At 39.6% G+C, this 27090-nt stretch overlaps 1 protein-coding gene across 2 annotated transcripts; it reads left to right on the top strand.

Annotated features, from left to right (window-relative positions):
- Nucleotides 1-552: 552 nt before the first annotated feature.
- AFG3L2 (AFG3 like matrix AAA peptidase subunit 2) lies at nucleotides 553-26779 on the top strand. Of its 2 annotated transcripts, none has more exons than XM_072852772.1 (17): nucleotides 553-776; nucleotides 5343-5442; nucleotides 5927-5995; nucleotides 7438-7553; nucleotides 8489-8641; nucleotides 10871-10945; nucleotides 12178-12299; nucleotides 14158-14431; nucleotides 15012-15149; nucleotides 18522-18675; nucleotides 19262-19369; nucleotides 19525-19650; nucleotides 20724-20834; nucleotides 21412-21527; nucleotides 22518-22718; nucleotides 24419-24613; nucleotides 25758-26779. In XM_072852772.1, the coding sequence occupies exons 1-17, from the start codon at nucleotides 654-656 to the stop codon at nucleotides 25998-26000; spliced, it is 2424 nt and encodes an 807-aa protein (XP_072708873.1). In that variant the 5' UTR covers nucleotides 553-653; the 3' UTR covers nucleotides 26001-26779. The 2 variants fall into 2 exon arrangements, with proteins under 2 accessions (XP_072708873.1, XP_072708872.1); XM_072852771.1 differs by having other exon boundaries at nucleotides 12175-12299.
- Nucleotides 26780-27090: the final 311 nt, after the last annotated feature.

Below are 27090 nucleotides of genomic sequence, written 5' to 3'. Positions count from 1 at the left end.
CCCCTCGATACAAAATGCACGACACAGGACAAAGACAGAAAAGGGGACAAGTTTCCTCATTTTCCACCGGGCGCTGCTGAACGTCGCCGCAGCATAAACCGGCGCCGCGCGCGTTACTCGGCAACGCCGCGGGAGACCCGTCCCCCTCGGCAGCGGCGAGGAGGAGACCCGGGGCGCCGCGGCCCGCCCGCAGCCCCAGCCTGGCAGCCTGCCCCGCCCGCGGCAGCGGGGAAGCCCGCCCTCCTTGGCAGCTTCGGCCCGGCCGGGCCGGGCCCCGCCGCGCCCCCCGCACGCCTTGGCTCGGCAAACGCCGCCAGCCCCCGCCTGCCGGAACGGCCACCGCCCCCCTCCGCGCGCGGCAGCCCCGCCCCGAGGGAGGGCGGGGCTGGGGGAGGTGACGGCGGTGGGCGTGGCCAGGCAAAGAGCGACGGGCTGCGCCAGGTTCGGCCGCCGCCAAGGGGCGGGGTCTCCGGGAGGGGGCGGGGCTCGGAGGGGTCCTTCGGACGTAGGGGAAATGCACGCGGTAGCGCGATGAGGTCAGACGTCGTAGGTGGGGGTGGGGCGACGGCAGCGGCAGCGGCGACGGCGACGGCAGCGGCAGCGGCGGCGGCGCGGGGCTGCGGACAGGGTGGGCCCAGGCGGCCGCTCGGGCCATGGCGCACCGTTATCTGCTGCTGGCGCGGGGGAGCTGCCGGCGCCGGGGGCTCCCCGGGGTCCTGCTGCAGCAGCTGCTCTGCGGGAGGGGCCTGCTGGGGGCAAGGCCCTGCCTGGCGCAGGTGAGGGGCAGGGCACGGGCCCAGCCGGCCGCTCCCCCGCCCGTGGCCGTAAGCGCGGGGGGCGGGGGAGGCGAGAGGGGCTCGGTTGCTACGGTGACGCGCGGGGCGGCCCTGCCGCTGCCCGGGACCCTGGGGCGGAGAGAGGCGCCCCGGGGCCGAGGGCTCCTCGCTGCTCTCCGCGGCCTTCCCCAGCCCCTCTTCACCCCCTTCGGCGGGGGCGGCCCCCTCCCTGCTGGGTACCTGCCCTTCCGGGCGGCGGGGAGCGAGGGCCGGTGGATGGGCGTGAGTGTGGCCCGTCCTGGCCCGGAAGCGGCAGCCAGGCTCCGTGCGGGAGCTGCCCCGGGCACTGCGGGCTTCCTGGGCTGCCGGAGCGGCCGAAGGGGAGCCTTTCTTGTCGAAGGAGGGTGAGGCGGCACCTGAGAGCTGCGGCTGCTGCACCCCGCCGGTATTGCCGGCTTCCCAGCGGGTTTTCAAGTGATCTTTTGCACCTAACCTTGGTGCATCAAGTGATCAAGTTGCACCTAACTCAAAAGTACCCCCGTTGCTTTTTCAGGGTGATGATTCGCGGTAGGTGGGTTTGTGGCTGCCTGCACATAGCGTCCGAGTTGTGGGCTGAGCGATTTGTTTGGGAGTCTGGGTTGTCAGTGAGTGCAGCGGTGATGTGCTGAAAGAGAAGGCGAGTGGTCGCTTGTCTGCATCCTGGGATTGCACCATGCAATAGTGGTACGGATTTATACCTACAGTTCTAGTCTTGACTGATAAATCGTGATGGCTGGGTGTTCATTCTTAGTAGAATGGTTCAGACTGTCAGCTATTATGTGTGTTATCCTTGTTGTCAACCCTAACATAAGAGGAGTGACAGGCCTATGGTACTGCTTGGGAAAAGGGAGATACTTAATTCCTGCATCTTTCAATGGCATCTTGGGCAGGTCACTTCATTTTTCTGTAGCATATAGTGGAGAATAATTGCACCTTTGTAGGTGTGAAGGTTGTCACTGGGATAGTGGTAATCGTGAGATGAATACACATAAGTGTTGCAGTAGTCACTTTCTGCCTTTAACATAAGGATGTTAGTGACTTAGTCCCAAGGATAAATAGGTGTTTTGTTTTTAATGTTGAATTTGTGTTTTTGTTTGGTCAGAGCTGAACATCCTTACAACAATAAACAAAACACTGTCAGCAGTACTGCTAATGTATCAGGAAGCTAATTCTCATTTCTGACAATAAAATTTAATGAGTTCTTATTTGGAATGGGGCATAGGAACTATGAAGGGAACTTTGTGTTCATCCTGGCATCTGGAGGTGTGTATAGGTAGCAAAACAAGGAACTTTGTTTTCATAAAAGCCATTACTTTTTTTTGATCTTTCTTTAAAAAAAAAAGTTAGTAACTTGCATTAAGTTAGATTTCTTTGCTAGCTTTCTGGCCCCACCCCCCTCAACATGCTCTTATGTAATATTTTGGTGGCTGTTAGATAATTAAGACTTTTGGCTTCATTTTATTTTGTTTGATTTGGAATTTGTTTATGGATATAGCTGTAAACTTGTAACTTTCTAGAATTAATGGATTCTTGGTCTTTGGCTTGCATAGCTAAGCAAGTGGATTTTCTTTTCTTGCTTTGTGTAGCCTCAGTGTTTAAAAAATGGATTACGGTTACAAAGTTTTTGTAAAGTCAGTAGTTCTGCTTATTTAAAATTACCTATTTTATTCAATATTGAAATTTTGGAGAAGGCACTTCTTTGGTGTTACAGATCTTTGGTTTATGTTATACGCTGGAGTAGTAACATTTTATGGGTTGTTTTAACTGTAAAACTGACCTTTGTGTACTTTGCTTATCTTGAACTTATATTTTAAAAAGTCTTGATTTTTAGGAAGGTGTCACAAGGTTTGCCTGAAAAAAAATATGAGATAGGTTTTTTTGCTTGATATGCTATGACAGTTCTTTCATCTCTGACTGAGAGAAGTTGGGCAGAGTTTCCTGATATATAGCCTAAAACAGCATCCAGTCAAAATGTGCTTTGTTTGCCTTCCCTCTGCTTAGGCAGTGCGTGTGCTTGTATCAGCTAAGCTTGCTGTGGCATTCCCACTGCCAGCCAACCCAGGGACAGGTCCTGTGTCAGGATCAATATGATCAGTTTTCATGCTGATGATTTTACAGAGTCAAAAAAAACCAAACCCCAAACCCAAGCAGTTGTTACCAGTGTAGTGTGGTTCTAACAACTTTTGCATTTGTGGAATGCTATGATGAAAGGAAACTGCATGTTTCAGTAAATTGACTCGCCTAGATCTGTCGGTAGCATAAAAGCATGCCTCCCAGACTCAGCTACTGAATGTGCCATGAAGTGAGTTCCCTTTTCTCACAAAACAACTTTAAAACACTCAGCTCTCTGCATATTAACTTGACAGGTGACTATGCATTTATTCATGGAATTTAGGATCTGTAGAGACAATGCAGCAACAAACCAGTTTGATTATTAAGGTCTGCCCCAAAGCTCTATCTGCTTACCCTTCTCTCTCTCCTTCGTTTCCTCCTTCTCCTCCTTCTCCTAAGTTATAGATTAAACTATAACTTAATTCTGTAGTAAACCTGTGCTGGTCTAGCGGAGCCAGGCAATTGGATCTGGCTTACTTAAACTTTTCTTTTAAATGTGAGCAGTTGCTTTGTTTTAGTTGGAGGAAAGGGTTCTGAATATTCCTGTCTCTTTACAAATAAAAAGTAATCTGAGCTTGCGGAATAAATAACTCCCAAAATTTTTGGTGTTGAAGCAGACCAGTGACATAGAGAAGCCAGTATTACTGGACACGTCTTTGAGTTTCATCTGTTGCTGCAACATTTCACTAACTGTTTGTATTTGAACTGCAGATGGGTTGGTCTGTGGCAAGCTCTTTTTATTTTATAGCCAACACAGATGCATCCCACTTGTCCTAAAGCTTCTTCTAGGAGCACAGATGCAATTGCTCATGTTGGAGTCCATAGTGTATTGGACCTAGTAGCTATTCTCTAGATTAGCTGCTCTCCAGGCTATGTGCACTGCACATGCTTTTCATGATCAGTAAAATAGCCTCTTGGATTTTCAGTATCAGACTTTATTCAAAGACATACAGTGGCACAAAATAATGGCTGGATTGAGCAGCCTAAGAATTCTTAGCTCAGCCTACAGCAAAAGCAAGCAACAAGGACGTTTTAGTATTCCTCTTGGTTCCAGCAGGTGGAACTAGATGGCTGCTCGGAATAAGTCTAATGTATTTCATCATTTAATAAGGGTGGAGGGGGAAGCTCCCAGACAGAAGGCTTCAGCAGAGTTAGAATTCAATTAGTGATATGTCAGCATTCCTAGGGTAGTCTTAGCATGTCATCTAGTATGCTACAAGTTTGTTTAATATGCAAAAATAGGTTTTGTCTACAACAAAATTGCTATGGAGATGCTAACATTGAGCTTTCCTTCATGAATGTAGTCCTAGACATGTTAGTCCTAGATGGATGTTTGCTGTCTTGCATGGATACCCTGAGTCATGTTTCCAGGACCTGTTGTTTTCTGGGGTTTTTTGTTTGATTGGTTTTTGTTTTTTTACTATTTCTCTGGCTCTTAAGGTAAATAACTTCCAATCAAAAAGAGCAGAAGGAGACTGAGCACCTCTATGGGGCAGAAGGGAATGGAGGCAGAACAAAAGTCAGCCTCTGAGGAAATCTTGATATGAATAATTTTTTGCTTCTTAGAAGTGCTGGGAAAGCTTAGGAAGGGGCTAAGTAGGGATTTTATCTAAATATGTCCTTCTTGAAGACAGGGGATTTGATGTCTCTGTAATAAAATTGCAGTTTACTGTGGTTTTAAGTATTCAGTTATTATACCAAAAGTTTTCTTAAGAATTAGTCATTTTAAATATTTCTATTTCCTTCATTGCACTTAAATGGCGAATAACACTAAACAATTAGTCTTAGAACAAGGTGTGATAGACTTCAGTTTGTTGTGTTTTTATAACCTACGTAGGGGTTTAGGTCTGCTTTTTGAACTGGTGTTCCTCCTCTGTGTTGGTTTCTTAGCTGGACATAAGCATTGTCTGCCATATCCCTTTCTTTCGGACTCAAGCAGATCTTTCATATTCAGAAGTTACAGGTTCTAAACTATTTGGAAAAAGTTGCAGTTCTTTAACAAAACATAATTCAGTACTGTGTGGATCATGCTTGTACAGTCATAGTTAGCGCTGCACTTAAGTGTCATTCAGCTGATATTATGAAGTATTTCCCATAGGATCAGTGTGTAGGTATTTAATGTTCATAGCTTGTAGTGTTTCCTGCTTGATTTTTCTCTTTTAATAAGGAGCATTATGTTTGTATGTAAGATGAAACTCTGCTCCTAACAAAGAGAATACAAATTTCCTTGCTGTAGAAATTACCCATTTGATTGACTTTTCCTTTTGCGTTGTTGTCTTACGCTCTGGTCCACAGCAGTTACTATGAAGTCTGTTGTAAAGTAATATCTGACTTGTTGCGGTTCAGGACTACTAGAGAGCTTGCAGATGTTTGTGGTGCCTTCTGGTTACTTTATATTTATTTTTCATCTTTCAGCTCCGTGAAGAAGTTACCACTGGAGTTACTACTGACAGAAGTACTGTCTTGGCAAGTGTAATTGCTGCTTGCAGAAGGCTTTTCTCTCAACCTCCCAAAGGTGATTATAACTTTGATCAGTGAAGTGGAGCAGACTGCATTCCTTGCTGAGGACTGCACTTGTGTGCCATTTAGGTTTATTGTCTGTGAGGAAGTAAGTTCTTGTACTAACCAGCCATTAATCTTGAGATGGACCATTGATTTATGGGATTTTTGGGAGCTATTAAAGAATGACTGCAGTCTGCTCAACTTCATGCTGTGCGATGTAATTTTCTGTTGAACTAAGCTTGTCTATCTCTGGTTTAAAGGATAGCTTTACTTCAGGTTATTAAATACATTTGATACTTTCTTGTCAACAGTAGTAGATTTGTTTATGGGAACCTGGTAGAGCTCTTCAACAAAAAGACAAGAACAAAACCATTTTTGCAGTTCATGTGTTGCTAGCTTCTTTGCTGTTGTATACATTCAGCTCGTGGCTATTGAAGTGTAATGACAGAATTGTAAACTAAAAAACAATTATGATATTTTTAAATATTTCTTAATAGGATTTGAAAAATATTTTCCCAATGGGAGGAAAGCTAATGGAACTAAAGGTACAGCTGGAGAAACAAAAGGTACAAAAAGCTGCTTGATTTCAGTTCTTTTTGTGGAATGTGTATTAGACTAGATTTTAGCATAACATTGTGGGTTTGGGTTTTGGTTTTTTTGTTTATTTTTCAGGGAAGATGTTTCTGTACCAGATTAGTTTAAAAGTGCAAATTGATATATTTTTATTAAACATTATTTTGCTTTCATATCATGTCTATCATCTGGAATAACGTTTATTTTCTATTATGCTTCTGTTGGAATGCTATCCTTAAATTCGTGTTTTACTGTTTCCTATTAGTTGACATTTTTCATGCATTCAAAGGTTCTCTATGTGTATAGTTCTTAGCTTCTCAAGCTAAAATACCCATTTTGTTGTATGCAATAACCAGAATTGTCATTCTGGGTGAGGATCCAGAACCATCTCCTTAGCCAGGACCAACCATGTAGCCTGCTGCTTGAAAGAGGACCTAGTACTAGAATGAGCCCTATCTTTACAAGGAGGGGGGTGAATGTGGAAGTTATTAGCAATAACAGCCACTCCGTTGTATCAGAAATCTATATAACACGTCTTCCAAGGAGAAGGAGAGGCAGCAACCCCGTGAGTCTCTTACAAGACCAGTAATAGGAGCAGCAGTTTTCCTTCCACTAGGCCTTGAATAGTAAAATCTAGTGTTATGCCTAGATGCCCAAACTACTAAGCTCTTGAAAGAGCTAGGGCTGGAAGGAGCACTTGTTGGTGTTGTGCTCTGTCATGCCCTCTTGTGTATGTTGACATATGACGTTATGCTGCACCATGCAGGCACCTTGTGAGTTGGATGAGTAGATGAATGATTAAGATTAACTCCTCGGCTGTAGTTGGCTGTTACGGTGCTGTGCTTGTCTCTAGAATATTAAAAAGGATGCTGACCTGTGATATCAATAAGTCCTGAGCTTTAAGAGGACCATAGTATGACTGGAGGGGTGAATTATGGGAGAAGGAGATGTTACTTAGAGCTTGTGGTGTTTTTAAAACAAACAAACAAAAAACAACCCACCCACACTCCCCCCCAACCCCAATGAAAAACCCCACCAATCCCCCCCTTCCAACCCTCAATAAAACGCTTCGAATAATCTTGCACATGTCTTGGATTAGTGCAGTATAAATAAGTTTCATGCAGTCTCCATAACAGGTTTCTTTTATATTTGGGACATTTTTCAGTTCTTGGTGCCCAAGTGTCATCAGTTACACAACTAACAGACCTCTCTTCTGATCATAACTGTATGAGATAGATGTCTCTCTGCGAGTTAATGAGCTAAATATCTGCTCTTCTCTATGGAAATGCAGTTTCTCACATCCTCTGATTATTGTAGCACTGCAAACTAGTTCATTTTTCAGAACAACTCTTTAATTTTAAAACTAATAAAAAATAGTGTGGGATTGGTATAAGATGTAAAGATGTATTTTTTTGTTATGTTTTATTTTTGTTAGAAGCAAAGCAAGCTAGTGCCCGACAGCCCAGTGGGACTAGTAGTGGAGGAGGTGGCAGTGGTGGAAAAAAAGGTGGCAAGAAAGAAGAAACTAACTGGTGGACCAGATTACAGAAGGTATTGACTTTAAAATATCTTTATGGTACTAACTGTCTTGTCCTCATGAAATAACCTTGTGTGGTTCTTTGCTTTTTTACAGCCATATTCTGATTGCCTAAATCCTCCTTAAGCCTCCTGTGCCTGGTGTTTCATAGTAACTGGCTCTAGGTGGCTCCCCACTCTGCTTTTCATAAATAACCGTTTTCTATATACCTTCAGAGGCATCTAACTCTGGTTCAGGAATGTTAATGGCATTGTAAGCTATATTAATATGGTTGCTAGTAGTCAGCATTCTTATAGTGGAGCCTCAGGCCTTTAAAGGTTTCTTATTTTGTTTCAGAATGTCAATTTGTAAAACTTGCTGACCATACAATGCTAGTTAAATGTAGTTTACTGATAGCTGTTCTGACCTTAATGGAATGCTTACAGAAGTTTCTTTCCAAAATTTATATTTATTGGCATTAGCTGTAGTACAAAGATGATAGCATCTGGCAGTACAAGAATATAAAGAATATTTTTCTGATTTTACTTAGTGGCCATAATTTTTTTCCTCATTCCTGGGTTTTTCCTGGTGGTGTGTTTTTGTTTTTGTTTTTTTTTTTCTTTATTTTTGTAGGTCTTGCTTGTAGTCCTGGAAGGCAGGGAAAATTGTTGTAGAATGGAGAGAGAAAGGTCACATAACAGATGGCAAAACTTTTTTTTTTAATATAAGTAGTTCATAGATGAAAACTGTTCAATTACTATTTGTAAAACACTTGAAAGATTTTTCTATTAATGTTGTAATTTCTCAGAAATTACTGAAGTGTATTCATACAACAAAATATAGCTTTGTTTGATGTTCTCTGTGGTAACCTTGAGGGCAGGGAATAGAAGCCACAAATAGATACTAGAACCTGATTGTTATGTTCTTACTGTATTACAGACTCTAAAACCATTTTTTCTCCATTTCCTAGGGTGACATTCCATGGGATGTCAGGGAGTTTCGGATGTACGTAGTGGGAAGTTCTTTTTTCTGGACGATGGTTGTATATTACTTCTTCTTCAGGGTCCCTGGGAGAGAAATCACCTGGAAAGACTTTGTCAATAACTACCTTTCTAAAGGAGTGGTGAGTGGTGAGGGGAATCGAAATGGGAAATCAGTGTGCTGAAAATGCTCATTTCTGCCTCCCTGCTTATGCTTGTATTCATGTATCTGTGGAGTGAGAACTGGCTTGAGAGTAATTTTTGAGGGAGAAGGGGATCAGCTTTCATCTTCATCGGTTCCTTGATCTGATGTTCTGGGTGGCTGTATGAAGATATGTGTCAGTTCAAGAGAGGAGAGGGAATGGGCAGCTCAGGACAGAACTTTTTTGTTGGCTAGCTTGTGTTGATGCTAGTTTGGAGACACAGTGCTACCACAGTCTCTCAGCATATGGTCTTACAGTACAGGTAAGCTGACTTAATTGCTTAAGCAGACATCGTGAGTTGCCCTCAGAAGAAACTTACTTCTAACCTTAAACACTTCCATGAGCCTACCCCTTGGAAAAAGAAAAAGTGTCCTGCTTGTTTCACGCCTTAAATCAATTCCTCAGGGAATCTGAGGAGCAGCAGTGCGAACAGAAAGGTGGGGGTGGGGAATCGAAGAATCCCTTCCAAGGACAGTAAATTGGCATAACTGTGTTGTAAAATAGCCTCCTTTGTTTGTTTTGTCCCCTCTTACTTCTTCTTTCCTTCCTATCTGGAGCCACTTCTGGAGCAATCAATTTTATCATTGGTGTCCTGTCTCTCTATAGAGCTTGGCAGCTTTCCACACTTGGAGTAATAGGTTGGTGACGCCCTGAAGTTCAGGAGATCAAGTGTCTTACACAGGCCTTTTCCACTTCAGGAGCCACTAGTTCTTGGCTCTGTTAAGTCCCTGTTTGTAGCTTCGCCTGCAGGTTAGGAAAACATTGGCTTGCTTCCTCCTCTAGGTTTCAGACCTGGGATTTTGTATTAACAGCATACTTCCTACCCCTCCGTTACTTTGGTAAAGTGGTAAAGAGGTTGTTTCCTACCTTTCTTTGTCTTAATGATCTATGCAGAGCTGCTCTGTACGCTTCTCCCCTTCTGCCTAGACTGTGTCTTACAGTCCTGTTCTTAATTGACAATTATGTGTACATCTTGTGAAAAAACATTACTGATTTTATTTGTCGTGAAGCAGTAAGACACTAGCTCAGAAAAATGATTAGTTTAGCTGTTACCGTGAACGAAGCCTGAACCCTTGTCGCAGAAAAGCATTATGAAAGTGGGTTGTTGCACAAAACCAAGTCTCTTGGGCCTTTGTAAGATGTAGTCTGGATATCCAGACTACTAAATATGTAGCTATCAAATGCTGTTGGTTGCCATAGTGGTGGCCAGTTAATGGGGAGAAGACATCAGCACTACTGGGGTTACACACTTTTCAAAACAAAGATGTTCAGGTAGTTTTGCATGAAGTCAGGCTAGATCTAGAGTGGCTTCTTAGCTCATGTTTTGCTTCAATTCTGCCAGAAATGGCCACATGTAGGGAGTTCAGGGAAACAACCTTGTTCAGGCCTAACTTGTAGAACCATTGCTAGTTTTAAATTATTTAAAGATGCCAAGACCAGTTATTTTATGGAAAGAGGAAGAAAAAATGGAAAGAAACTTCAGTTGCCTTCTGAAGAGACCCTGTCAAATTCAAGAAACTAACCATTTGAGACTTCTTCTATCAAAAAAAAAAAAATGCTTAATAGTATATATCTGCGAACCTGCAGCCCAGTTCTTGATTTTTAGTTTATATGGTATCTGTTACCTCAACTAAATTCTTCTTTATCTAATTGATGTTACTGTGTTTAATACAGTAGCACAGGAAGTCTTTTACATTAGGGAAAACAACTGTAAGAGCAAAGTTGAGTCTTTCCCTCATTCTGTTCAGTTTGGTTTGGTTTGTTTTGGAAGCTGCTACAAGAGTTTGGAGTCATGTGGTCTATTGCTTTTGGTGTTTGACCATTGAAATAGTTAAGTGTTGTTTACCTATTTCACTATACCTGTGATTTGAGCTGAGGTGTGCATTGTTTTTTTTCCTTGAAAAAGCGTATGATGTCATCCTTTCAATCTAAATTTTAATGTGCCAATATTCCTTGCTTACTGATTCATGATTGATACATGATTCTTCATGCCATTCCTAATGGCAAACTGTAGATTGTGGAACCATCCTGATCTACAACGTGAATTTTATTCTCCTTACTGGGAAACAGAACAGGTTTAATATTTGGTATGTGTAGCTCTTAGCTGCGATGGAAGTGCAGTGACTGTACACTCTAACACATCTCAAGTTTTGTTCTTTCCTCCTGCAGGTGGACAGACTTGAAGTGGTGAACAAGCGCTTTGTTAGAGTGATCTTTGTTTCAGGAAAGTCTCCTCATGAATGGGTAAACACTTTTAATACGTATACATGAGTCATTAGAAACAGCAAAACAATCTTTTTAGGTAAAGTTTGATGCAGAAAACTTGGTCTTAAGGATTAATAATCTCTTAATCTCAAACATGTTTTCTGCCTTACTGTTACATTATCCTATATTGTTTTTCACTTTACTGTATCGATTGTTTTGCCACAGGTATCTTAAAGCTATGGCAACTAGTTCCTTTCCAGCACCATGCTCTTAATACGAATACACAAACAGGAAGAGAGAGAAATTGCTGAAGGTTCTGTATTTCTAACTGCTGTTTTCCATCTGCTCAAGAAAACCCCAGATGTAGCCATACATACTTTTGGATCTTTTCTGTTCCAGGCTGCTTTTAGCCAGTTATTTGAAAAACAGAAGAGAAGCTTTGTCAGGTTACCTGTTCCTGGGTGGTAGAGTTTAACTGACTTTCTGAAACAAGGTCTGCAAGTTCCTCTGGGGTAAACTGAAATCTGCAGCAATTACTTAATCAGTGGGTTTCAGTGTGACTTATTTATACACCTACTCTTTAGCCCACATACCACCAGTTGCCTTAGTTTCTCAACCAATTAATAGTTCGGACTACTCTTTCTTTTTCAATATGAGGGTAAGTAGGGGCAAGTCAGGCAGGTCATGGTGCAAAAAGGGAGATTTTTCTTGAAAAACCAAATCTCAACACTGTTTGAAAGTAATGTCTGGGGTTTTTTTCTGGTGTATGATATAAGTTCATGCTGTCTTTTGTGAAGACAGCTAACTTTAAAGCTAGTATGGACTCTAAAAGCAGAGAATTGCCTTCCTTAACCAGAAAAGCCGAGACCTTCAGGTGAAACAAGAGGTTGTATGGCTGCTGTGTTTGCCAGTTCAGTGCTCTGTATCATTCTGACTGCCTAGCTCCCTCCTAAAGATCTGTTTACTTTCTCTCCTTCCATTTGTTCCTGGAGAAGATGCCAGTATTTCAGTCTGTTTAAAGTGTCCCAAAACTATTGGGTGTATGATTTCTGTAGCAGCAATGACAGATACAGTATATTCAGGTTGGTAGGCCTTAGATTATTAGGTGCATCTTGCATCAGTTGCACCCTTTACAAGGCAACTTAAAGCTCTGTTTTGGTCTGAATCTGTTCTGAGAATTGCTTGTGTATGTGTTAGAAGAAGTTGGCTTGTAATGAAGCTGAAATAAGATAGGGCACTTTGTGGTGATCACTGCTTTTTTTTTATAGCAGTACGTCTGGTTTAATATTGGTAGCGTGGACACTTTTGAACGGAATCTTGAAACTGTGCAGCAAGATCTTGGAATAGAAGTGGAGAACAGATTGCCTGTGGTCTACTCAACAGAGAGTGATGGGTAAGAAGTTGCTTTAAAAAAAAAGTCTCTTGATAAAAATGGTTGTCTTTACAGTAGAAAAGTAGAGTTGTAAGACATGTACCTTGTGCTTCACTAGGTGGCAGTATTATCAGAATAACAATTATCTTGGTTTTATTTTTGAATGTTAACTGTAAGAGGAGCTGTTCAGTACTTTGTCTATGTAGAAATCCATATCCTCTTACCCTAAATAAGCTTCTTATTACATAAATGTTTCTGTTTACAATTAGTCCTTCCTTCATTTAAGCCCTTCCTCCAAGTGACTTGGACTAGAGCAGGAATCAGCCAGGCACAGCTGTACAGCTCCAGAGATGGCACTCATGCAGACTTTTGGACGGACAAAATATGGCGTAGAACTACAGCATATTGACTGAGATATAACAGGCACCAATTTCTGCCCATAAATTCAGCAGAAGTCAAATTCTGTGGCCTTTCAAAAAAGGCAAGAAATTGGTGATTAAATAAATCACACTATCCTGCCTGTTAGCAGGAGCTGGAAGATGCATCATGCTTTTAATCTCTAAATTGGTTAAGAAAAATAGTACTGACATTGGATTTACAGCATTGTAGCTTCCCCAGCAGGCAATAACAACTCAAATACTAGATTTGTATTCTTTGTATTAGTCTTATGTAGCTGAGTTTTATTGACCTGGGCTTCAGAAGAGACTAGACATGGTTTTCTGAATGGCTCAGAAGACAGATGTAATCTTTTAACCCAAGAACTGATTTCTTTTTGATCCAAGTCAGCAGTTTGAAAATGACTCCTGCTGGTGTCTGTGAAATAGGTTTTGTACCATCAGGAAATTCAACTTTAGGTGTAGTAGCTCATATTACTAATGAAAAAGGCTCATTTGCTGCCTCTTGTGTTTTCATTCTTGATACTGTGGTGTGTGTTTCAGTTTTTGGGGACGGAGGGGAAAATTTTGTTTGTTTCTGCAGTGTGTTTTACCAAGCTGCTGCTGCCTGTTTGTCTTGGTGGCAACAGGAAAAATGGTAGCCTCAACTCTGGACCATCCTGCAACTTCAGATAGAGGTTGTCTGTTCCCTGTTCTTCTACAAACTGTCTCTGCCTCATTTCTCTGTTTCTGTCTAATGGGGCATGCTCTTAAGGATGGTCCATAAATAAACCTGTTGAGCCCTTATTTAAACAAATCTGGGAAAAAATGAGTGGACAGGGCAACGCAGTGCTTTGTGCAAAGAGGCTGCATATCAGCCTGAGGCTTCTCACAACAGACTGGGAAAAGTATGTCAGTTCCTATGTCGTCTTCAACCTCACACAAATCTCTTACTTGCTGAACCCCTCTTTCTGACCACAGTCTCTCTGGCCCTTTCCTCCTTAGTGTCTGTTCTTCATAGAATACATTGCCTGTAACTTCTTGCTCTGCCCCGGAAATGCCACAGGAAACAGGAGAGAGCAGCAGCTGTATGATCAGAGTACTGCTGTTCCCTGCCAGATCAGAATCTGCTGAATACCATAGGATAGGGGAAATCCTTCTGTGTTACCTTCTGAGATTATTAATTTACGTTTTCCCAGGGTCATGAGGGAAGGAGGATGGGCAATGAAAAATTAATTACAACTCTTCTTTTAATTATAGTTATAAGAAGCTTTTTGGCCTGTTTGACTTCTGTAATTCAGAATCTTTTTTTTGTTCTCAAATTTATTTTGGTTATTTCCCAATCTGAACAACTTGCAAAAATGTAAATGTTACAAGTTAATAGAGTATTTGTTCTGAATTTGTTCAGGGTTGCTTATGATGGAACCAACATTTTGTATGTTATATGCAATAATGAATTTTTGTAATATTTGTGGGTTTCTGCTTTGTTTGGTTTTTCTCCACAGATCATTTCTCCTGAGTTTGCTGCCTACAATCCTGATTATTGGTTCTTTACTGTACACATTAAGAAGAGGTCCTGCAGGCTTAGGTCGAGCAGGGCGTGGAATGGGTGGACTCTTCAGTGTGGGTGAAACCACAGCCAAAGTCCTTAAGGATGAAATAGATGTTAAATTCAAAGATGTAGCTGGCTGTGAGGAGGCCAAATTAGAGATAATGGAGTTTGTTAACTTTCTGAAAAATCCCAAACAATATGAGGATCTGGGAGCAAAAATTCCGAAGGTAAGGAAATAATGACTTAGCAGATAAAGACTTTATTCTTTTGGTAGTCCTCAGTATTCTAAATTGGACTAGGAATGTTTACATATGCAGTGCTTTCCAGTTTCTTTCTTCTCACAGTCAGAAAAAAAAAAAAAGGCATTAAGTGCCAACGGTATAACTGTGGTGCCAGATTTGCCTCGTGGAATACTTTGTCTGTTCACATGGGTCAGAAATTATGCATAGCATGCATGTGTACCATCATTGTTGCATATAACTGTTATAGAATTGTCGTTTGGCTATGTTGTCAAGGGAGCCCATCTGATGGCATACTTTTTTTTTTTTTTAAATGTCAGTCAAAGAAAACACTGTTCCTGTAAATCTAAGACAGCATGGCAATGTTGTAGCTAATTTTTTTTTTTTTTTCCTTTTGCTGGTTTGAATGAGAGACGAATCTTCCGTTTGTTTCCTTGCACAATTTTGACTGTGGTGGAAGAAGAGCCAGTGGATTCAATGTCATAACATGTAGATCTTTGAAGTAAGATATTTTATAGGCTTATATTATGTTTTCTTCATGAGGAAAATCTACCTGTTTCTCTTGCAGGGGGCAATTCTGACAGGTCCTCCAGGTACTGGGAAAACACTTCTAGCTAAAGCTACAGCTGGAGAAGCTAATGTACCATTTATCACAGTCAACGGCTCAGAGTTCTTAGAGATGTTTGTTGGTGTGGGTCCAGCTCGAGTAAGTCTTTGGCCTTGCTGTTTTGTTTCAGTATTGGTTGTTGAAAGGACGTTGTCAAGTTTGGGAGGCAAACAGTTTGATTATAGCTGAAGTTCTTTCATCTATGCACATTACTTACAAGTGATGCCAGATGCTTGTCTGAACACAAGAACTGTAGACGTACCTTTCATAAAAGGAACTAGTATCTGGTTCTAGTAGCAGTTCAGCATCTGGTTGCCGGCCATCGGGACCTTAAGGGTTTACCTTTTTGCAGGACCTTAGGAACAGAGAACCAAACTCTCCAAGCTCTGCTCTGAACTAAATCTGCTAGCTGGGTCAAAAATATGTAGCTCATTTGAGTACTGGGAATGTCTCCTCTGGCTCTAAATCGTTCTGACTTCTTTGAAGAACTTTATTCTCTTTGTGGCGTCAAACTCTTAGATATTTGTGTCTCCCAGACAACTATTTATGAGCTTCTGGTTGAATTAGGATTCTGAGGGTCATGGAGCTAATGATTGATTTCTGGAGATCAGGTGATTTAAATAAGCAAATATTTGTCTAACATTTTTTGTGCTCTTTTGCCTTAACTCCCTTAAAATAGCTTATTTAAAACATATTAAGTGGAGGGAGTTAGCTCTGTTCCAGTACATCCATTTTTCTTCAACTATGTTTTTCATTACAACTACATTTCAAACATTCAGTTTTAAATCTCTCTTCTCCTGCCTAGGAAGGAAGGACACTTAAATCTGCTTAAATCTATAAACAAGTTACTGATAATATTTTTACAAATGAGGCGGGTAACGCACAAAAAAAAAAAGATTCCTCATAATGTCCAAAACTTATACTCCATTTCCAACAGCTCATACCTTCACCAAACTCCAACCATCTAATCTTAAGCCTTAAAAAGTATACTGCAAGGTGACACACTTTTGGAAAACTAAGAATTGTTTGCTGCAAATTCTGTGAACAGACTTAAGGAAGTGTACCGTGGTTTTTACTTATGCTTAAAAACTGATTCTGCTGGCATGAAATGGAAATGCTTTCAGGTCTTGATTTGAATTTCAAAATTGACAGGAATGGCTCTTGCCAGATGTATTCGGTTTTAGGTCTTATGAAAATTCATAGGAAAACTCATTTTGACTAAGTTCTGTAAAGCCCTGAAAAACTGCAGTTTTCGCATGTCTAGATATGTTAGAGGTTAGCAGATAAACTTTTCCAAGATTTGGTCCTTAGTTTGTCACAGCTGTGCATGCATATGCCTCTTGCAAGCCTAGGTCTCTTTCGATGGTCTTTTGCTAGACTTCTTCCAGTAATATAGGTGGGAAAAGATAAGTGAAGCCAGGTAATTTTGGGTCTTCTGAAAAGAGAAAAGAGAAGGGGAGTGGGGGATGCATGCAGGTAGGCACAGAGCTTGGAACTGAGAATAACAGGAGCTGTTCAGAAAGTTAAATGCAGAAGCTAGCTGGGAGTGGAGGCTTCAATGAGGACTCAGAGAGAGACTGGAAATATGTAAGGGAATTGGCAGAAGGAGCTGCTATGGAGGGGAGAGGGTGTAGACAGAGAGTGGGGAAATAGACGCAGAAACAGTTAACAGGGTAAAAAACATGGATGGTGACTGAAAAAAGTGACTGTTTGAAGGTATGGAGATAGTGATCATGTCTGTAAGATGAGGGGGACTTGAAAAAGGGAGCATGCAGCGTAGAAGGGACTTTACCGAGAAACAGTAAGAAAAGAAACTGATCCGTATTCTCTGGGAAAGTATTAGATATCCTGAAATAATAATGGTACTCAAACACATTGTCACTACTTGTCAATACATACCTGAAATGCCCCAAAGCAAAGTGACTTAACCTTTCTCTGCTGGTCTATGCAGGTGATTATCAGCTTTTACTACTGAGTGAAATCTGTTGACATAACAGTTGCTGCTTTGGCTATGAATCGAGGTTTCAACACAGTCGATAATTTCTGATGCCTGTAGAAAATAACATGAGAGAGCGTTTCAGTTTAATTTCCTATGAATTTAGTAAATAAGACAGTTGTTAATGATGCTAAATCGATTATGTGTAAATTTGGATATGCTAGAATTAAAACTGCTTACACAGCCTTGGTTCCTTTGGGGTTTTTTTAGTGTATATGCATTATAGTAATTTTTAGTTCCATTCCTTCTGAAAAATAGTTGTATATTTCTGGATCTCTGTCTCTTTTTCGATCAAAAGATAGTTCACTTTGAGCATCTGACACTTTTTCCTTCTTTATCATGTTCCTTCATGCTTTATTCATTGTACTTTTTTCAAATTCTGTTTACAAATCAGAGTGACTTTCTGTAGCAGAGCGTACTGTCCAAAACTCGCATCTCTTCACATCTGCTGTATGTTGTTTGTCATCACAGAAGCCTTCTCTAATTGCGTCTCTAACGTACAAAGTAATAAAGCTCTGAGCTGCATATAATTCTCACTCAGGTCAAAATTATTCCATAATTTTTCATTTCCTGTTTGCTCCAGTTCGATTCCTCAGTTGTAGATCTGTTAACTCGCTGAACTGGTTTTAATGAGGTCATCCTGATATATTTGCAAGCAGAGTAACATTGTAGTGTTGCATCTTAAGCCAATCACATTGTGCCCTAACTACCACAGTAGAATTTGATAGGTAATATCTTATTTAAAATCTGAAAGTAAAAAAAAAAAAATAATTCAGCTATTTGCTCATGTATTGGCTGTTTTTTCCAGACTTCTAGAAGTAAATTTAACTTCCGAATAAATATTAGGAGGTGAATTCAGTTTTCCTAGCCCATGTAAAGGAGAGACAGGATGGCTAAGAGTCAATATTTATAACAGCATATTGTTAGAGTACAATGGTAAGCGCTTGTAAGTAAGCCTTAAGCTCACTGTAGGAGTTACATCGCCCTGTTCTAGCTGCAGGAAAACTTAGAAGATTTTATTTCCTTGGTATGAAGAATGACTGTGTGGTAGCATGCCTGTTCACATTCCAGTTCTGCTTGTAATACTGTGCATTAAAGAGCAGCTTAAAAGAAATCTTACTTTAAATCTCTGAAGTTTGGACACTTTTTTAGAGCTGAAACTGCAGATGTATTTCAGTTATTCAGGAAAAGTGGTTATTTCTTAAGGCTTTGAAGTTGTTTTAATGTTTTTAATTTATGGATTGAGAGAGGATTTGTCAACCAGTGGGCCTCCACATTAGTGATTCTTGCTGCGCAGCAACTGCAGTGTAACTTATCTTTGCCTTGAGAGCTGCCTGGATGCTTTGGAACACTTATTAACAACCATACTCAATTATAGTGATACTGTTACTGGTGTACCTCTTCCCCTCCTACCCACCCCCCAACCCTGAACAATTAACAAACCAATCTGATACACACTCTGTTCTCCTATTAAGGTTAGAGACTTATTTGCTCTTGCTCGTAAAAATGCCCCATGCATTCTCTTCATTGATGAAATAGATGCAGTAGGAAGGAAGAGAGGAAGGGGCAACTTTGGAGGACAAAGCGAACAAGAGAACACACTCAATCAGCTTCTAGTAGAAATGGACGGTAAGTATTTAACGTCTAATATTACATTATAATAACAAGGATAAGGGAAAGACCTAATACACTTGTTCAGACCTGTTAACCAAGATTTGGGTTCTCGCTTAAATATAAATTGAGTGTGTTTCCTTGCTTCCTAAAATGAAGAATGGTGACTCATTTTGCTGCAGCCTGATGTTTTGCTAAAATTTGTTCAGAAAAAAGAACCATCATTCTGCATCTGATAACTCTTTGTCATAGTTGAATAGGCCAAAAAAAATCCTTTGCATGAGACCAGTCTGTCTGTAAAAAATACAGCTAGCCATGCTGGTTCTGCAATTTCCTGAGCAGTTAATCTATTATTGCATTTTGAAGATAAAGCAGGATTTGATATAGTACTTCACAAAGCAGAGCCCAAGGCCATTTTTTTGCTTGTTATGAAAAGCTGGACAATGCTCTAATAAATGGAAGTCTTTTCAGCTTTAAGATCATTTGTTTAAGCTGTCAGTTCTTATGTGGCCCTGTAAAGTGCACAGTCTTTTTATTTCTATTTTATTTTTTTCATGGAAATTATATTTACACATATTTTCTCTTTATTACATTTCTTCAACAGGATTTAATACAACCACAAATGTAGTAATTTTGGCAGGTACTAACAGGCCAGATATTTTAGACCCTGCTCTAATGAGACCAGGACGCTTCGACAGGCAGATTTACATTGGTAAGTTTTATCTGCATCATTGTATACTTCGGCATTTGTAGAATACCACTGAAATCACTGCAGCTATTTACATATGTAACTTCCTTGCACACATTCAATTAGAAAATATGTATATAATATGTGAAAAGTAAAAGCTTACTTCTTTCATCTTAAAGGACCCCCAGATATAAAAGGAAGAGCATCTATTTTCAAAGTCCACCTTAGACCTCTGAAATTAGACACAGTCTTAAATAAAGATAACCTAGCAAGAAAACTCGCATCACTAACACCTGGTTTTTCAGGTAAGTGACTCCTAATGCCGCTATTCTCTGTTTACTATATAAGCTGTAGCTATTTTGTTTCCCTACCACTTCTGGTTTTCTTGCACCTGATCTTTTGGATGGGACTCTATTTTATTGTATTTACTGGTACAGCATAAAATTCTCTTTGCCTGTTTGAGCAAGTAGGAGATTTCTGAGGGTCTTGAGTTTTGTCTGCCTCAATCAGGGTGACATACCAAATAGCAAGTTCTTCTGTCTTCAGCAAAAGCAATCCAGAGATTTGTCATTGCTATCACTCGTGTGTGTATTCTTCCTTTTAGTATGTTTGTTGGATTCTTTGAACACTACTAGAGAAGACCTGGGTTTTGTGGAGTTTGTGTGCATATTCTGTAGGGGGATTTCTGTTTCTGGGTGTAAAAACTTCTCCCTGGAAAATGTACTGTAACCTTGTGTTGAATTAGGAATGGATGTGAGAACTTTCATTACTGGCTTGTAATTTAATCCATTTAAAATCTGTGTCGACCAGTAGTTTAATTCTTCACTGTTTTCGTGGTCTATATAAAACTGGTTTTCTGAGGTCCCATTGTCAACATTTCTGGCAACTACAGTGATGATGTTTAAACTAAGTTATCTCAATAGCATTACTTGTAAGTAATGCTAACAAGAATTGGACGGCTTGAAACCAGTGATGTGAAAGGATATCCTCTAGAGATACATCAAGGTCTGAGCTATACTGGATCCATATGTAGAAAATTTATTCTGCTAAATATATACTAGTTTAAGTATAGCCTGTTGCTGACAGAAAACTTACGGAAGGTAGGATATATCAAACAAGTACTTCACTGGTAATAAGCTCTATTTGGTAGCTGTCTACCTAAGAGAAAAATCCTGAAGTCTATAACCATAGTATGTGTATTTAAATATCTCTTAAAGAATTATGCTATGTGTAATGAATTATTTCAGAGAGCATTACCTTTAATTTTCAAGCTCTATGAGAATCTATAGAAAACTAATTCTAGATAAGGTTATGGTTATGCTAGACTGAGAGAAAATTTTTAAAAATTATTAGTAATTCATGCCTTCTCTGCTTTTAGGTGCTGATATTGCTAATGTTTGTAATGAAGCTGCTTTAATTGCTGCAAGGCATCTCTCAGATGCTATAAACCAAAAGCACTTTGAGCAAGCAATTGAAAGAGTTATTGGAGGTAGGTGAATAGCATCAATCATTTCTCAAAAATTGTAATATGACAGGCAACTTCCTTTTATTTATATATATATAAACATATAGCCATGCTTTGAATCTTTCTCCTGTTCTTCAAGGTTGTATTTTTTTCTCTCCTAACACACTTGAGATTTAGAAAAGAAGTATCCTGTCTATATTGCTGACTTCTGTAACGGCGAAAGTGGTAGGGAGAGAAATTTCATGTGGACGCTTTTCTAATTTCTTCAAAATGGCAAGAGGAATAGCTGTTAGCCTGGAATAGTCTAGAAAACTATTTGATTTTTAAAGTGTAAATGTTTTATTTAAATGTTTGAATATTCTTAAGAACTTATACTTTGAAACTAGAAAATCTAATCAAGGACAAGGTTACAGTAAAACCTGGAAGATAAAAATTTCTAAAACTTGCAAGTTTTGGGTTTGTTGCTTTGGTTTTTTTTAACTTTTTCAATAGATTGTATACATGGCATCTACATATTGCTCACCGTCTTTCTACAAGAGATAAGGGATTTCAGTGGAGAAAGGTTATGTCTGAAACTATTAATCAAATTTATTTTATAAAGGTTTGGAAAAGAAAACTCAAGTACTGCAACCAGAGGAGAAGAAGACAGTAGCATATCATGAGGCAGGGCATGCAGTTGCAGGATGGTTTTTGGAACATGCTGACCCACTCCTAAAGGTAAAGGAAACTGATTTGAACTAGTAATTTAATAGTAGCATAGACAGCATCTTTTTCTTTTCTTCACACGCTCCCATCCCCATCCCCCCCTGCAATGCTGAGAGGGTATTAAAATATGTAATCTAGCAAACAATAGTGTAAGTGTGTAAATTTTAAGTTTTAGAGTACTTCTTTGGTTCACTTCTTGTAGCTTTCTTTACTGTTTCTGACTTAGCTGTTACAGATTTTGTACTATAGATGTCCTTGGAAAGTGAAAGGGACCTGATCTTCCCACGAGTCTGCCTGCCTTGGTAGCTGCTTTTTCTCTGAGGCTTTTAGCGCAGATCAGTGGTTTAAGTTAATCTTACCAGGTTGTACAGGTAGATGCCTCTTCAGGAATATAACTATAAAAATGATAATCTAGAGGCTGATTTTAGTTTTAATTTGCTTTTTGGATGCACAGCTTGACAAGTCGAAGATAAAGGAAAAAAACACCCCAATCTCCCAAACTTGCTTTAACGTTCATAGTTTTGCTTGGCTGTGTTCTTAACCTCGCTTGACTTTCAAGCTTAAAATTAGTCTTGTACAATTTACTGCTGGAATGAAGGACACTAGTAAACATGGAAACTCCTCCAACTATTCAGAATGATAAAGATGCAGAAATGCTATGTCTGTTATACAATATTTAAAGCCCAATACATAACTCTAAAAGAATTGTGGATTTTCATTAAAAGATTTAAAAAATACCATACAGTCTTTGGAAAAGATATGACAGTAGTCTTACCTTTCTTTTCCAGATACTCTAGTAGTTGTTATCCCAGTGTAGAGCTAGCCAGGGCTTTTAAGGATAAATCACAATGAGGGCAAAACTGTAAACGGAAATAATGTCTGAATTAAACTTCAAGGGTGAGTATGGTGTAGGTTGTGGTATTAAAAATTAAGTCAAACTGAAGAATGCTTTATGTTTTTTAACACTATTTAGTTCTAGCATTCTGTTAATTTTGATTGTAGGTATCTATTATCCCACGTGGTAAAGGACTGGGTTACGCTCAGTATTTACCCAAAGAACAGTATCTTTATACCAAAGAGCAACTACTTGACAGAATGTGCATGACTCTGGGAGGACGTGTATCCGAGCAAATCTTCTTTGGAAGAATTACAACTGGTGCCCAAGATGACTTGAAGAAGGTGACCCAGAGTGCATATGCTCAGGTATGTGCTTAAGTGAGACTTTTTTTTTTTCTTAGTTTTGTTTATCTACTACCTAACACTAATATTTTGAAAGGATGCAATTTGATTGGGTATGTCCCTCAAAAGCCTAGTTTCAAAAAATACTATAGGAATAAACATTATGCTGTTGTTGTATGATGACTCAAGTATTTTATTATAGTCTTACAACAGGAGTCCATGCATTAGGCTTTGATTACTATCCTACATCTGCCTGCAGGAACATACATGCTGCACTTGGATTCAAATACATGTGGAAACTGTATACTTTTAAAATAGAATTTAGTTCACGGTTGTGATCATCTGATCCTACTTTTACAATTGCCCAGTTTGAAGACCCAATTTGGATTCACGTGTAACTAAATCCAGAAAACCTTGGATTTAAGCACTATTTGCTGTCAATTAAGGCTGCTGAAATTAAGACATTAATTTGTGTTTGTATCGTATTAACTAGTGTAGATGAGTAATTTGAAATCTTATCAATGTAATGATTCACCTAAGTGTCGCTATGTGCTACACGTGGGTGCGTTTATTCCATTTCCTGCATCAACACAAAAGATGTCATTTTATGACACTCACAAGGTGAGCAAGAGAGACATTTCAGAGTATGCTTCTTTTCCCCTGCACAACACTTATCCACACCCCGAAACCCACACCTACTTCCTAGTCTCTGGTGTGCCTCTTGTTGCCCCAGTTCTGGAAGTAAATGTGTAATGAAATCCTGTTAATGTTAATTTTATGGGATCTTCAGTGACTCTTGTTCAATTTTAAATTAAAAAATGTTTAAGTACAGACTTTTGTTCACTTTAACCAGACATATTGTCTCCAGAGAGAACTGGGGGCTTAAATAAAAGAATTGAACTTTTCTTAAGGAAGCAGGTTAAGATGCTTGGTTCTAATGCTGAGATCTCTTTGAATTCTGAATATCCTTTGTCATACCTATATTCATCTTGCAAGGCCAAGCAGAGAAGTGCCACTTTAGTAACCATCAAATTGATAGGGGCCATGGACTGAATACATAAATAGTAGTTTGAACTTATTTCTGCCTCTGCTGGAGTAAAATGCAACTTAAAACACCCATATTGGGCAACCAGAGGAGTCAATATTCAGTAATGAGTCAAGCAAGATAATAATTTTCACCTTTGTAGGGGAGTGTCTTGGGATGAAGTATAGCATATAATTTTTGCACATGATAGGACAAAATCTTGAAGACCCTCTACTTTAATCCTTAAGTTAACTTATATGTATGGGTGAGTGGAATATGCAAGACTTCGGAAGCATTTTGAATTGGAAAAACTCTTATATTTCTGGTAAAGGAAGAGAGTTTTACTGGTTAATGAAGGCAGAAGTGTTTTTCTGTAATATCTTGGTATTTAAACAGCAAAGCATTGTGTACATCATGAGTAACCACCTATAAATGGAGGTATTTGTGTCCTTCAATTTAGTCATTAAAAAAAAATAACTGAAAATCAACTAAGGGACTTTAGATTAGATAGACTTGAGTTTTCAGGGGAGCGTTGGTTTTAGAGGAAAAGATTGGGTCATAGTGAAATTATTTCCTCTGTTTGTTTTTGTTTTTATGATATTTTACATCAACATACCCCAAAATCTTAACGGTCTCTCCTTGGTTTGATTTTTTTCTTTTTTCTTTTTTCTTTTTTTTTTCTTTTAATCTTTTTTTTCAGATTGTTCAGTTTGGGATGAATGAAAAAGTAGGGCAGATTTCCTTTGATCTCCCTCGTCAAGGAGACATGGTATTAGAGAAACCTTACAGCGAGGCAACTGCCCGATTGATCGATGAAGAAGTACGGTCGCTAATTAACATTGCTTATGACAGAACATTAAGTCTTCTGACTGAGAAGAAAGCAGAAGTAGAGAAGGTGAGCATTACAGTATTTTTAGCCACCAAGTTCCAGCTGGTAAGCCAGAACCTGAATTGAACTGAATAGATTAAAAATAGTGACTGTGTAAGTATATGAGGAAGTTTGCTCAAAAACTATTTGATTTAATCTTGAGAGTGTGTCACAAGACTTAAATAAGTAAATAGAAATCTTCTTCTGTGTTGGAACACCTCTGGGGTTCTCATGAACATGATTTAACATTCCTCCTGCCCTTATATGATCAATATTCATTTGGAAAGTTAGAGGGGAGAGTCTGTCTACTAAAGTAGGCTTTAGTAGATGTACTAGAGAAGTATGAAACTTAAACCCAAACATGAAACACCAGGATTCCAATTCATTAGGCTAAAAGAAGCTCTCTAAGAAGGGAGGTACGTATAACTTCCTTTCTCTGAATTCCTTTTGAACATTAAGTAAAAAGAATCTTTCTACCATCTTCCTTCCCTACCCCCTGGCTGCTTGTGATCTGCCTCACTGCAGCTGAGATTACACATGCGCATATTCTCTTCCTCCGCACCAGAAAGCCTGATACAGCAAAAGGATAATTTTCCAGGATAGGCACCCAACAGGCTTACTGACAAGAAGACAAGTTTGTATGGATTCAGTAAATGGTGGCGTAGTAGGTCACCATCCCAAAAAAGATCACTGAATATGGTTTGTGCTGAACGACGTGCTCACTGACCCAAGAAGGTTACAAACTGCACTTGTACAGTATGGTACACATTGTAATTCTATGGTGCTCTTTAGTTTGTAACACAACAGCAGCCCTATTGAACCATCTGGTTTGGTAGGAAGGGAACACTTGTTTTCATCTATAGCTTAATGTCTTGCATCAGGAGCCTTTTGGCAGCAGCGAAAGACTGCTGTTCTGAAGCAACAATAACAGCAACAGTGACCCATAGGGAGGGCACTTTGCTGAATCTTAGAAGTAGGATTAAAAAAATTGTATTTTTCTCCCTTGTGAGCATTTAGGTAGCATTTAGGTATTAAGTGAGCTCTGAGCAACTTGTTTTTTCTATCAAAATTAATCAGTGCTGAATTTGGTCCCAAACTGCCTAACAAACTCTCCCAAGGAAGAGAGCCAGCTTAGGTATTTTGTGTATGACATAACTTATTGCTATTCTAGGTTGCCCTTCGACTACTGGAGAAGGAAGTGCTTGATAAAAGTGATATGCTAGACTTGCTTGGCCCAAGACCATTTGCAGAAAAGTCTACTTATGAAGAATTTGTTGAAGGTACAGGAAGTTTGGATGAGGATACTTCACTACCAGAAGGCCTTAAAGACTGGAACAAAGAGCGTGAAAAAGAGAAAGAGGAGACAACAGATGAACAGGTTGCTAGGCAGATCAGAGGAGGGATGCCATTTTAACTGCAAAGTGTGTGGTGATCTTGACTTGCACTCTGGAAGAGAAACAAACTCACCTAGCTTGTACTTCAAAGCAAAAAAATATTTATTCAACCAAACTGTATTAGGGATGGGTGGAAGAGTGATCTCTTGTGATGAGATAAGGATATTCTGCTCCCAATTTACGTATATGATATCATCAGTTCACTGGTAAAAGGTGATCATCTTTCATTTGTCAACTGAAGAAACACACACTGGATTTGAGCTGCAGTTGGAATGCCAGAACTGAGCCTCTCAAACTTTGAAACAGTTCAGATTCATGCACAAACTTTGTGCCCCTGGTCTCTTTTTTTTTAAAAAATGTATGTAAGCTTAAAAAAAAATTAAATTTTTTTGATTATTCATCTAAAGTATACCTGTATGTGACCTGTTTCCAAAAAAAGAATTGTACAAAATGCATTGTTGAATGCTTAGCCAAAAGTCTGGTCTTACAAATTACTAGCTTTGCAAAACTGTCAGCTCTTTCATCTGACCCTTTTCCCCTCCACCTTTCGATTTTAAAAAGAGTTTGTTTAGAGAGAACTGCCATGTAAGTTGACAGCGAAACTGGATGCCCACTTAAATATCTTAAAATGTACTCATGGTTCAGTGTCTTTAAGTGTCTTCAGACACTTTCAGTGTCTGAAACTCAGTTTGGCTCCTGCAGTTTTATTAGTCAGTTTTTTACAGAGTTCTGTAAGATATTGAACATATGAATGTGTTGTGTAAATACAGTTTGAGTCAATAAAATCAGTACTTTTCTGAACAAAGCTTGTCCTTTTTTTGCTGGTTTCGTGGTATGGAATTCGGACCAATACAAAACTTCCTCTTAAGCATAAGGTTTTCTTAAATTAGGGTAGCAAAATTGTGCTCACAAATACCAAAACCAGCAGCCAAAGCCAGTGGTGCTAAATCAGATTGTCAGAGTTTCATATTGGTTTGCTTAACCTAAAGCTGTGTGTGTTGGTGGTTTTTTTTTTTTTTCCTCTGCTTAGTTGAATACAGTTGTCTTAGTATAGTCTATAGCTTCTGGTCATCTGCTGCATGCTAAGGATTTATTAGCTGGAGAATTCAG

Source organism: Ciconia boyciana, chromosome 2, assembly GCF_034638445.1.
Source record: "Ciconia boyciana chromosome 2, ASM3463844v1, whole genome shotgun sequence".
Classification (NCBI taxonomy): Eukaryota; Metazoa; Chordata; class Aves; order Ciconiiformes; family Ciconiidae; genus Ciconia; species Ciconia boyciana.
This window is presented reverse-complemented; position numbering and strand designations above follow the sequence as displayed.

Excerpts from the sequence above, each read along its gene's own strand:
- AFG3L2 (XM_072852771.1), top strand. The coding sequence starts at position 654 with ATGGCGCACCGTTATCTGCTGCTGGCGCGGGGGAGCTGCCGGCGCCGG. Across the intron at positions 5,443-5,926 it reads TTTCTCTCAACCTCCCAAAG|GATTTGAAAAATATTTTCCC; the intron begins GTGATTATAACT and ends ATTTCTTAATAG. Across the intron at positions 8,642-10,870 it reads ACTACCTTTCTAAAGGAGTG|GTGGACAGACTTGAAGTGGT; the intron begins GTGAGTGGTGAG and ends TTCCTCCTGCAG.